The following is a 13111-nucleotide window of genomic DNA, read 5'->3' on the forward strand; positions in this document are numbered from 1 at the left end:
AGATGTGCAAAATACAGTATATTAATATGAGTAATGAGACATTTAAGAACCATGAAACATTAATTTATTTACCTGCAATGGAACATCAGTCTTAGCCAGCAGGATGCTCTCTGCTTTTTATCAGAGTTGAATATCAAAAGGTTGTTTTTATTAGAAATTAGCTCCAGAGCTTCCATCTGTCAAAAAAAGAGAGTGTCTGTTCAGTTACTTTTCTTTAGTGTAACTGGACTGTTTTTGAACAGAGAAGAGAGTGTAAGATTAATATAATTAGTTTGTAATTAGTCTTAGGAAGTCTAAAGGTAATTAAGTTTGAGTATTTTTAAATTGAGTTAGAGGATTACTGTTTCTTTAAACACCTGCCAATAACTCCTAAATTAGTTAAAGATATATGTGCTCTCCATTAAAATTCTCCAGTTTAGGTTTAATTAAATTTCTATTTTTGTCGTTAATTTTGAGAGTAATTCTCTTTTGGAACAATTTTTAAAATGTATTGAGCTTTTACAAAACATAATGGGACTCTTTGGGGTAAATCTTTGTTTTAAATAAATAACTAATTGAGAAGCACAGGAAAAGTATATTGCTTTCATTTGAAAAAAGAACCTATTTTCTCTTTCATTTATAGAAGAAAATTTTAGCTCATGGTTAACATATTAGCTCTGGGAAATACATTCATTAAATTTGACCATTCATCCAACATATATGAAAAAAGGGTTTCACTGATAACATACATAACCCATATGTTTTATTGTTAAAAATTATCAGGTTTCAGAATTTTTTTATCTTTACATATGGGATGATCACATTCAAATTATGAATATTACTGACCTTTAATTATGGTAGGCATCTCTTTTCTAATGATCTCCACCAATTTAAAATGAGAGATCAAGATCAAGTTTCTCCATATAGTAAAATCTCAAGAAAATGAAAATGGTAAAATTGGTAAACACAGTGTAATATTTTCATTTTCAGTTGTACGGATTGATTTACATATGTATTAAATTATTTTATGTTGTGAATTTATAGGGGCTTGCTTATTTCTATAACTTTATCATTTCTTCTTTTTAATCTGGACCTTTTGCCAACAGTTAAAACTGCACCTCGGTCTCCAGATGGCCGGGCAAGTCGTTCCCAGACTGACTCTGGCCCTGGCCCAGCTGTGGCAGCCAGCAAAGAAAACCTCCCTGTGCTCAACACCAGGATAATCTGCCCAGGTAGTACATATTCTGAAACATGGTATCTTTTTAAAGTATTTTTGTAAAAATGTATATCTACTCATTTCTATGAACTTTTAAAATGTGTGTTTTTTATTAATATATATTTTTATTGATTTCAGAGAGGAAGGGAGAGGGAGAGAGAGATAGAAACATCAATGATGAGAGAGAATCATTGATTGATCGAGCCCACAACCTAGGCATGTGCCCTGACCAGGAATGGAACTGTGACCTCCTGGTCCATAGGTCGGTATTCAACCACTGAGCCAAGCTAGCCGGGCTTTTTTTTGCTTGTTTGTTAATCCTCACCTGAGGATATTTTTCCTCATTGCTTTTTTAGAGAGAGGAGAAGGGAGGGAGAGGGAGGTGAATATTGATGTGAGAGAGACACATAGATTGGTTGTTTCCCACACATGCCCTCATTGGGGCAGGGATCGAACCTATAACCCATGTACATGCCCTTGATTGGAAATTGAACCTGTGACCCTTCGGTCCTTGGGCCAACATTCTAACCACTGAGAAACACTGGTCAGGGCTAAAATGTGTTCTTAAAGATAAATGTCCCTTCAGGAGAATGTGCTTGGTACATTTATCAACCAGAATCCAGATTCTTTAACTTTTGTGTGTATAAGAATTGCCTAGAAAGTACTAAAATACATGTTTCTGGTCTCTGCCCTGAGAAATTTTGTTCGAGTAGTTCTAGAGTGGAACCCAGGAATCTGCATTTACTAAGTACCCAAGGTAAATCCAATCTTATATTCTACTCCCTTTTAAGTGCCTTCACAGGTTTCCTTTTAGTTTTAAGCCACAGTCTCTCTGCAGTTATTTCTGAATTAGAAATATTGTTTAATTTGGAACATCTGAGAAATCTATTCCAGACCTGACAAGATAAATTTATTTTGGAATTAGGTTTGTACTAGTGGTAACCAAAGAACTTGTGCAGCAGAGGAGGAAGGAAAGGGCAGATGTCTCAGAGGCCTTCTTAAGTGCCAGCTATTTCAATTAATGAAAAGCGCCAGATGCATTCCAGAGTAGATTAGAACCCAAATTACATCCTGAAATATAACACAACTTTGTGTCTTCTATAAATTGTTTCTAAAGGTAAATACAATTCAATAATAGTAATTGGAAACTTTAGTACCCCTCATTCAGTAGTGGATAGAACAACTAGACAGAGATCAAGAAGAAAGTTGGAGACTTGAAAACACATAAAACGTGTAGTCAAAACAGATGTTTACAGAATACTCTACCCAACAACAGTAGAGTACACATTCTTTTCAAGTACATATGGAACATTCTCCAAGATATACTAAATATTAGGCCATAAAACAATTCTCAGTAAGTTTAAAAGGATTGAAATCATACAAAGTACATTTTCTGACCACAACTGGAATGAAATTATAAACCAATAACAGAAGGAAATTTGAGAAATGCACCAATATGTGGATCAAAAGCTGTGATATATTTACACCATGGAATACTATGCAACAGTAAAAAAGAAGGGTCTCTTACCCTTTGAGACAGCATGGAAGGACCTGGAGAGTATTATGCTAAGCAAAATAAGCCAGTCAGAAAAAGGCAAGTATCACATGATCTCACTCATATGTGGAATCTGAAGAACAAAATAAACTGATGAACAAAATAGATCCAGGGACATAAAAACATAGAACAGACTGTCAAATCTTAGAGGGAAGGTGGGGCTAGATAGGTGAGTAGAAAGAGATTAACTAAAGAATTTATATGCACATATGCATAAGCCGTGAACACAGACAATAGGGTGGTGAAGGCCTGAGACGGGATGTGGGTGGGGGTTTGAAGGGGTCAATGGGGGGGAAAAAGGGGGCATCTGTAATACTTTCAACAATAAAGATACATTTAAAAAGAGAAAAAAATCATAAAATATGCTTTGATATGAATGAAAACAAAAATATATCATATGCCAAAACTTATTTAATACAACTAAAGCAGTGCTTAGAGTAAAATTTGTAGCTGTAAATGCCTATATTAAAAAAAAGTAGAAAGATCTCAAAACCTAACTCTCCAGCTTAATAAACTGGAAAAACAAGAAGAGCAAACTAAATTCAAAGCAGCAATAGGAAGGAAATCAATAAAGATTAGAGTAGAAATAAATGAAAGTGAGTATAGAAAACAAGACAGAAAAGCAATGAAACCAAAAGTTGATCTGTGAGCAGATTAACAAAATTGACAAACCTTTACATTGATCAAGAAAGTAAGATAGAAGATTCAAATTACTGAAATCAGGAATTAAAATAATACATCACCATGGACTTTACAGAAATAGAAAGGATTATAAGGGAAAAACAAATTAGATAACCTAGATGAAATGGACAAACTTCTAGAAACAAATGAACTATCAAAAATGCTTCAAGAAGAAACAGAAAATCTGAGTAGACCTTAAATCAGTAGAGAGAATGAATTTGTAATAAAAAACTTTCTATAAAGAAAAGCCCAGGCCCAAATTGCTTCACTGTTGAAGTTTAAAAAAGAAATAACACCACCCTAGCTGGTTTGGCTCAGTGGACAGAGTGTTGGCCTGCAGACTTAAGGGTCCCGGGTTCAATTCTGGTCAAGGGCACATGCCAGGGTTGCGGGCTCGATCCCCAGTAGGGGGTGTGCAGGAGGCAGCCAAGCAATGATTCTCTTTCATCATTAATGTTCTCTCTCTTCCTCTCCCTTCCTCTCTGAGATCAATTAAAAAAAGAAGAAGAAGAAATAATACCAATCCTTCACACACACTTTCAAATACTAGAAAAGGAAAAAACACTTTCCACCATTCTATGAATCCAGTATTACCCTGATATAAAACCAAAGACATCACAAGAAAACTCCAGGTCAATATCGTTCATGAACAGCAACACAAAAATCTTCAAAAAAATACTAGCTAATTGAATAATCCAACAACTTTAAGCAATTATACACCATTACCAGTATTCTCTCAGTGATGCAACGTTGATTCAACATAATGAAAATCAACGTGACATACTATGTTAATAAAGGACAAAAACACATAATTATCTCAGTAGATACAGAAAAAGCATTTTTAAAAGGTCAACATCATTTGAAGGTAAAAACACAACCAGGAATAGAAAGGAACTTCTTCAACCTGATAAAAGGCATCTATGAAAAACCTACAGCTGACATCATACTTAATGGTGAAAGGTGAAAGCTTTCTCTCTAAGATCAGGAATACGAGGAGGATGTCTACTCTCTCCATTCTAGTCAACATTGTATAGAAGGTTTTAGCTTAGGAAATTAGAAAAAGGAAAAAGTATTAAAGACATCCAAATTGGAAAGGAGGAAGTACTGTATGTCTTTAGGACTTATGTTACATATAGAAAATCCTAAAGAGTACACATACACACACTATTAGAGATAATAAATGAATACAAGATTGCAGTATAAAAGATCAATATACAAAAAGTAATTGCATTTCTCTAGTAATGAACAGTCTTTTTTTTTTTTAGTAATGAACAGTCTTAACATGAAATTAAAATAATTTTATTTACAATAGCATAAAAAATAACAAAAAATAAGAATAAATTTAACTAAGAAGGTGAAAGATTTGAATACTGAAAACTACAAAACATTGCTGAAAGCAGTTAAAGAAGATCTAATTAAATGTAAATGCATCTGTGTTCATGAATTGGAAGACATAATATTATTAAGATGGCAACTCATCTCAAATTGACTAGATTTCACACAATCCTTACCAAAATCCCAACTGCTCATTGTGCAGAAATTGACAAGCTGATCTTAAATTTCACATGGAAATACAAAGGACCCAGAAGAGTTAAAAACAACATTGTAATGGAAAAAGAAAGTTGAAGGACATACTGCCTGATTTCAAAACTTATTACAAAGCTACAGTGTTCAAGACCACATGGAACTGGCATCATAGTCATATAGGCCAATGGAATAGAACTGAGAATCTAATATTTATGGTTAATTGGTTTTCAACAAATGTGCTAAGACAATTATTCAATAGGGAAAGAATATTTTTTTCAACCACTGCTACTGGAACAACTAGATATACATAAGAACTAAGTTAGACCCTTCTTTCACGCCATACATAAAAATGTAAGAGCTAAACCTATAAAACCACAAAAAGACAGTATAGATGTAAATGTTTGTAACCTTGGGATAGGCATAGGTTTCTTAGAAAGCACAAGCAACACATGAAACTATAAATTGGACTTCATCAAAATTAAGGATATTTGTGATTCAAAGGACACCATCAAGAAACTACTGAGATGACAGTCCACAGGATGGGAGAAGATATTTGCAAATAGCATATCTGATAAGTTACTAGTATCCAGAATATATAAAGAACTAAAAATTCAACAATAAAAAGGCAAATATCCCAATTTAAAAATGGGCAAAGGATCTGGGTAGTCATTTTCCCAAAAGATATATAAATGGCCAATAAATAAATTTGAAGTTTGCGTATTTCGAGGTAAGAAAAATGCTTCATTTTTTATGTTCAATACTATATTCTAAAATTTATTAATACCTACACTTAACATTTTACTACTTATTATTGACACCAACATGATTTTTCACCTTAGTATATATGTTAACATTTTAAGTTGAGTATTATCTATGCTTTGTGAATATGGAAATGTTAACTCCATGACATTTTGAGTAATTCAGCCTTTATTGTAAACTTCTTACAGTCTTAATACTTCATTTTTTATAACAAAGGAAGTAATATTTGTTGAGGTTACAGAATCATTGGGATGGTAAATGAGAAATGGTTACCAAGAGACTCCGATGTAGGTACTCATCTGTTTCTCTTTTTTTTATAGCAACATATAGACTCTAAGAAGCATCAAAAGCCTTGTACCTACCAATGTCATAATTCTTAATTTCTATTAATAAGAAGAGCAGTCACTGAAAACCATGCTTTGAAATTAGTTCTAAGAATATGGACTAGATTTTCCTTAACATGTGATCCTGTATATGCTTATTTTTCCCTGTCCAGGTTTAAGAGCAGGACTAGCAGCCTCAATTGCTGGGAGTTCTATTATCAACAAAATGTTACTAGCAAATATTGATCCTTTTGGTGCAACGCCATTTATTGACCCAGATCCAGATTCAGTGTAAGCAAATACTTCCATAGATTTTGTTTTGGCTTTTCCTGTCACTGTTTGATACTAATGGTAACATTTAAAATGTATTACAATAAATATGGTCCCAGGTACAAAAAGAATCATCAGAAAATGTCAGCAGTTGATAATGATGAGCACATTGGCCCTTGTGCAATACAGTGGTTTTCATGACCTGTTCCTGAGGTGGGTCCCTTCCAGCGGTTGCCTTAGACTAGTGGTTCTCAACCTGTGGGTCGCAACCCCTTTGGGGGTCGAATGACCCTTTCACAGGGGTCGCCTAAGACCATCAGAAAAGACATATATAATTACATATTGTTTTTGTGATTAATCACTATGCTTTAATTATGTTCAATTTGTAACAATGAAATTGGGGGTCACCACAACATGAGGAACTGTATTAGGAAGGTTGAGAACCACTGCCTTAGACAATAAGCCTATGGCGAAGTGAGACTCCCCTCTGTACTCGCCTTTTCTCTGGAACATTTCATTCACTGACTCCTTCATATCCATATTCATGCTATTCCTTTCACCTCCTTTCTTCTTGGTCTTGCCAAATCTGTCGTCTTCCACTTCCAGCTTCTGGGTTTAGTTATTTCAGGAAGCTTTTGGCCCACATTGATCTCTTCCCTTCTTAAACTCCTAAAATTGTTTTGGCGGTTCAATATATCTTCCTTTTACTTCCATGTTTAATTTTGCCTGACTGTATCTCATTTCTCTAATGACAACCCTCAACAACAAGACCATATTTTAAACTTTGTACTTTCCAAAGTACCTGGAAGAATGGAATACATCTAGTAGGGTTTTGCTTATTAAGTATTTATCCATTGATAAGTGTAGGAGTGGAGGAATCTTTCTAATGACGAAAAAAGAGGAGTCTTGCAAGCCCTTCTATTTGTGTGTGTAGTGGGGGCTCATGTAGGAGAGAACTGAGATTTTTGTGAGACGGTAGAAAAGCATTGCCATGACTCTTTCTTCATTTTGTCTTGCCCACCATCCCTTTATGTGTTACCAGCATTTACACACATATCCTGGAGTTGTGCATAGTTCATGTGAATAGGAAGTGATTTCTGCTCAACTTTACTCTCAGGAATGGAAGCTTTAATGGTTTTAAGTGCTGTGTACAAATTGTAATTGTTATGAACTGAAATTGACTTATGTACTTTTCCTTATTATCATAGAGATGGATATTCAGAAAAATGTGTCATGAACAATTACTTTGGGATTGGATTAGATGCAAAAATTTCATTAGAATTTAATAATAAGAGAGAGGAGCACCCTGAAAAATGCAGGTAATTTTGGTAATAGTAATAATGTTATTACATGAAGGCAATTTTACTTTGATTTCATTTATTATCTCTTTTGCTTGCTCTGCCTTTAAAGACTAAATAAATAGTAGTTACTGAAATTGCCTGCCAACATTTATTTTCAGGAGCCGAACTAAAAACTTGATGTGGTATGGAGTCCTTGGAACCCGGGAGTTACTACAGAGATCATACAAGAATTTAGAACAGAGGGTTCAGCTTGAGGTAAGTTTATCTAAAGTAAAGACATTTCAGGTTATCTTACTTAGAAAAATGATTGTATTTGGCCAAAATTCCTCTTGATTAGTGTTTAAACACTTGAGGGGGAAAAATGGAAGTAGTTACAACTTTCTACTAAGGAGGTATAGACATTGGATATGAGTGACACAATTATCATAATCATTAGCCCTGAAATTTGAATGCTGCTGTGGAGTCATGGGACCCCGTAAAAAGATGGAGCCATGGAAGTATATTTATAGGATAGATTTCTAATGGATTTCCAAATTCTGACCCAATCCTATAGTGCCTGAAGTTTCATAAATCCTTGAAAACATTTATTGTAAAAAGAATGTTTTAACATAAATGTCTTTTTTGTTCCAATTATTTCTAACAAGTTAGTAAATGAGCATTTAAGTTTTTTAGTTTTTTGTTTGTTTGTTTGTTTTTTACTAGTTTAAATAGGAAATTAAGGTCAGCAAAAGTTACTTAATCTCCTCCAGTAACAGGAAAAGGAAGGTTGGGGTCATGTCATGGCTCTGAAAAGTCTAATTTCTAAGACTTTTTTCTTTTACCCTTGGTCCAGGACTCACTGTTTATGCTGATAGGCATTTCATTCCTATCTTGTATCTTTTTATAACCAGCTATTTCTAATGAAGGTATATCTGACATACCAACAAGTGAGCAAATCTTACATCTGCCGCTCAATGAATTAAACAGAGGATTATGATTGTAAGTGTTATTTTAACTCTGGAATGTGGACTAGTGAGTGCCTGGCTCAATTCTTGCCAACTAAATGTTCTAGTAAAGATAAGCTTCTTATACTTTCTACTCTAGAGCACTGACTACTTGACCAACTATCTTGATTTATCAATGCTTTTAAAGTTTAGATGTTACTCACCGAAAAGGTGAAGAATTTGGAAGGCTTAACACTAGTAAATGTTGTCCTGACAGCCCATCCCTAGATCAACTTGGCTTCTCTCCTCTGCATTGTACTGTAATCATTCATTTTCTCATCCACATCCTCTAGTTAGCCACACTCTTTAAGGATAGGTAGGATGCTGCATTCATCTTTGTTATCCCAAGTGTCTTGCACAATTCCTGGCCCTGTCTTGAGGAAGAAACAGAGGTAAATAATCATTTAACCATAATTTGGCAAGTACTGTGAACTATCTGGAATCAGAATGGCCTGATTACTTTAATTCCTTTAGCTCTTCAGAAATAGTATTTCTAATCTTTTCTATTGGTGGTCCAGATTTAGAGCAAGACCATCTTCCTTGCCCTAGCTGGTTTGGCTCAGTGGATAGAGCATCGGCCTGTGGACTGAAGGGTCCCAGGTTCGATTCTGGTCAAGGGCACATACCTAGGTTGTGGACTTGATCCCCAGTGGGGTGTGTGCAGGAGACAGCCGATCAATGACTCTTCATCGTTGATATTTCTGTCTCTCTCTCCCTCTCCCTTCCTCTCTGAAATCAATAAAAAAATATATATATTTTTTAAAAAGACCATCTTCCTTATGCAGCTGCATTTTACACTCCACTTAACATGGGTTTTAACCCTTTTTGAGCTGTGGCATGCTGTTGAAACCATGGACCTCCTCTGAGAATAATGTTTCTAAATGCATTATGTAAAATACATAGACTTAAAAAAGAAACCATTAATATGGAAATAAATTAATGAAATATTTAAACTATTAGAGAGTATGTTAAATTAAGCAATTTAAATAGAACTTCCTTTGAAGATGAGATGTTAATTTTTTTTTCATACCATGTATCCAAACAAAGTGTATTCATTTATATATCTTTAAAGCTGCTATGAATTTTTCATTTAAACTAAAAAAACACACAACACAATTCAGTTCACCCATTTCTTCCATTCCCCACCCCCTGCCTCTTGGCAACCACCAATCTTTTCTCTGTATTTATGAGCTTTTTTTTTTAGATTCTATATCTAAGATTATATGGTATTCTGAGTTATTTTAAATGGTTGAATCTAATGGGAAAAAATGAACTGTTGAACAAAATAGATCCAGAGACATAGAAGCATGGAACAGACTGTGGAATCCCAGAGGGTGGGAAGAGATCAACCAAAAAGGTTGTATGCATATCTGCATAACCCATGGACACAGACTGTAGGGTGGTGGAGGCCTGGGACATGGGGCAGGGTGGGGTCAATGGGAAAAAAGGGGACATATGTAATACTTTCAGCAATAAAGATCTAAAAAAAAAAACAATAACACTACAGGCTTTGTATTCCAGAGATATAAAACTTCTAATTTGGAACAGGTTGTCTTTCTTTCAAACTATTATTGTCAAAATTCTTTGTGAATCAGCCAATAAATAGCATATCCCAGCAATGGTGAAGCTGCTTCCAGTTTGAGTTGGTGGACAGTTATTCAAAGGAGTACCAGAAAGATCACGTAGTGGTGTTTCAGTGTTTACAGAACAAAACCTATATTCCTTAAGCTGATATTCAGTGCTTTTCACAGTTGTAAACCTCCCAGGATTTACTTTCTGTCTCTCTTAATTTTTAATCCTCTGCTCAAGAAAATAAAGTTAATCTTTAAAATTCCAGGAAATCATGTTTTTATGCACTTTTGTTCATGCTCTTCCTTTTCTTATTCCTTCACTGACCTAACTCTGGATAAAGCCTTTTGAAAATTCTCTACCAGTTAGTTGTCATTTTCCTCCTTCTTCCTTAAAGAAATGGAAATAATAGAGTCTACTGAGGTTGTTTTCAAATAAAATGAGATAACATTTTAAAATAACATATAACAGGAACTACATAATACTACCTAAAGTTTTCCCTCATATTTTAAATTATATGTCCTGGATTTTAGCTATGATGCGATGATGAAGTATCTAAAACCAGGCTGCCATTAAATAGAACAGAGTAGAATATTGGGCAAACTATAGCACGCTTAGAAACTGAAAAGAAGTAGAGCAGGTCTATGATACTGAGAGGAGTAAAGCAAGCAAGGCTCATTTGCCTTAAAAATTGAGATAATTTTTATTGAACTTTAAATGCAATTTTTGTAAAGTTATATTAATTATTTTTAGTGTTAACATAATAATTACATAATGAAAATATAGCGTGTATATTAAGTATGACATCTGCAAACTAAACTCTTTCAAAATGAAGGCTATTCAGTAAGAATTTATTCATGTCATGTATAATTGATATCTTTTTCTTATTTAAGTGATCATTTAATTTTCATCTAAGTGATTACTTAGAAGGCATGGAGTATAAGATACATCTTAATATACATGTGTGTTTTTGATTTTGGTTCTGACTACTTAAAAAACTCAGTTTGAGTTTAACCAGATGCAGAGCACTAGCAAATTACTGGGAACTGTGAGATGTACTAGATGAAATGGTTAGGACCCTGACAGCAGCCACTTTCAAAGGAAAGTTAATATACATACTAAGATTATCTATAATAATAAAAGCATAATATGCTAATTAGACCAGATTTCCTTCAGGATGAATGAAGCCAGAGTCAGAGAAAAGCCGGTGGTGGCAGCCAGGGGAAGGAAGGCCTGCTCTTGCACGAATTTCATGCATTGGGCCTCTAGTGATACTGTAAGTGAGAAAATCATAACTGACCTAAAAAAATAACCTCAAGATAAGTATTGATTGATTTTGGTTAAAAGAAGAGGTAAAACCTTTTTTGTTGTTTAGTTTGGTTTTCTGTAAAACCTTCTGCTACAGTTATGTATACTTCCAATTTTTTAAATTAAAATCAAAGACGATAAAAGTAATGTTAGGAATATATACAGGGAAACAAACATTACCAACACACTTGCCTCCGTCATCCTTTGTCTTTGGTATACTACTGGCTTCCAAACTAGTGGTTTTCCTCTTTTTATCTAACTTCTAAGCTTTTTACCTTACAGTGTGATGGACAGTATATTCCTCTCCCCAGTCTGCAAGGAATAGCAGTACTGAACATTCCCAGCTATGCCGGAGGCACTAACTTTTGGGGTGGAACTAAAGAGGACGATGTAAGTATTTCCTTGCTCTTTCCAGATTCTAGAGGCTGCCCATTTTCCTTGGCTTGTGGCCCCTTTCTATCCTCAGAGACAACAAGGGCAACTTGAGTCTCCTCGAATTGCATCTTTCTGATCTCTTCTGCCTTCCTCTTCTACTTTAAATGACCTTTGTGATTACATTGGGCCTACCCACATCATCTAGGATAATCTCCCCATTTTAGGATCCCTAATTTAATCACATCTGCAAAGTCTCTTGCCATGTGAGGTAATATTCACAGGTTTTGGGGATTAGGACAGAAACATTTTGTTTAGGGTTGTTGGGGGCCATTATTCTATCTATCAAAACACCTTTCTGTACTTTTAGTTTTCTAAATTTATGTGATATTGTTATTTTTTTTTATTTTAGAAATGTCAAGAGGGTTTATTTGACCATTGAGGTTGAGTGCTATTTTTGTTTCCTTTTTTATAGTTTCCTATATTAAAAAAGAAAAAACACACAACCTAAGAAAGGTAATTGTTCTAAAAATAATTTTTAAAAGCAAGGACACAATTATTAAAGTATATATAACATAAAAATGAGAAGTGTTATCACCATCTTTGTTTGAAGAGTCACATACATTCAATAATAGATCCTTTGCTTTGAGGCTTATGATATAACAGTTCTACTGACCCATTTTCTCAGAGCTATTAAATAAGCATGCAGGAATTAAAGTATAAATATATTGGAAAGAATTTTTAATATTTACAATGTGAATGTATTCACTTCCTATTGAAGCATAAAAACTAACATGAGCAGTCAGTTTATTGTCAGCCTGTCACTACTCATTTTTTGTTTGTTTGTTTTTTTGTTAATCCTCACCTGAGGATATTTTCCCATTGATTTTTTCAGAGAGAGTGGAAGGGAAGAGAGAGAGAGAGAGAGAGAGAGAGAGAGAGAGAGAGAGAGAGAGAGAAACATCAATGTGAGAGAGACACATTGATTGGTTGCCTCCTGCATGAGCCCTGTCCAGGGCTGGGGATGGAACATGCAACCCAGGTATGTGCCCTCGACCAGAATTGAACCAGAGACCCTTTAGTGAGCGACACTCTAACCACTGACCCACTCCGCCAGAGCAGCCTGTCACTACTCTTAAATATTTTAAGGGGAAGAAATTAGTGAGATTAAGATGAATAAAGCTGCCCAGTCAGTGTGGCTTAGCGGTTGAGCATCAACCTATGAACCAGGAAGTCGCGATTCAATTCCTAGTCAGGGCATGTGCCCG

At 34.7% G+C, this 13111-nt stretch overlaps 1 protein-coding gene across 19 annotated transcripts in view; it reads left to right on the plus strand.

Moving 5' to 3' along the window:
• The window catches only part of DGKH (diacylglycerol kinase eta), a 218027-nt gene that overhangs the window by 173643 nt on the left and 31273 nt on the right, over positions 1–13111 (plus strand). For all 19 annotated transcript variants that reach the window (XM_036300984.1, XM_036300979.1, XM_036300975.1 and 16 more), the window contains 5 exons: positions 1086–1211; positions 6214–6331; positions 7519–7629; positions 7770–7866; positions 11754–11861. In XM_036300984.1, the coding sequence (XP_036156877.1) occupies positions 1086–1211; positions 6214–6331; positions 7519–7629; positions 7770–7866; positions 11754–11861 (560 nt within the window). The remainder of the gene's footprint in view (positions 1–1085; positions 1212–6213; positions 6332–7518; positions 7630–7769; positions 7867–11753; positions 11862–13111) is intronic.

Source organism: Myotis myotis, unplaced genomic scaffold, assembly GCF_014108235.1.
Source record: "Myotis myotis isolate mMyoMyo1 unplaced genomic scaffold, mMyoMyo1.p scaffold_m19_p_3, whole genome shotgun sequence".
Taxonomy (NCBI): domain Eukaryota; kingdom Metazoa; phylum Chordata; class Mammalia; order Chiroptera; family Vespertilionidae; genus Myotis; species Myotis myotis.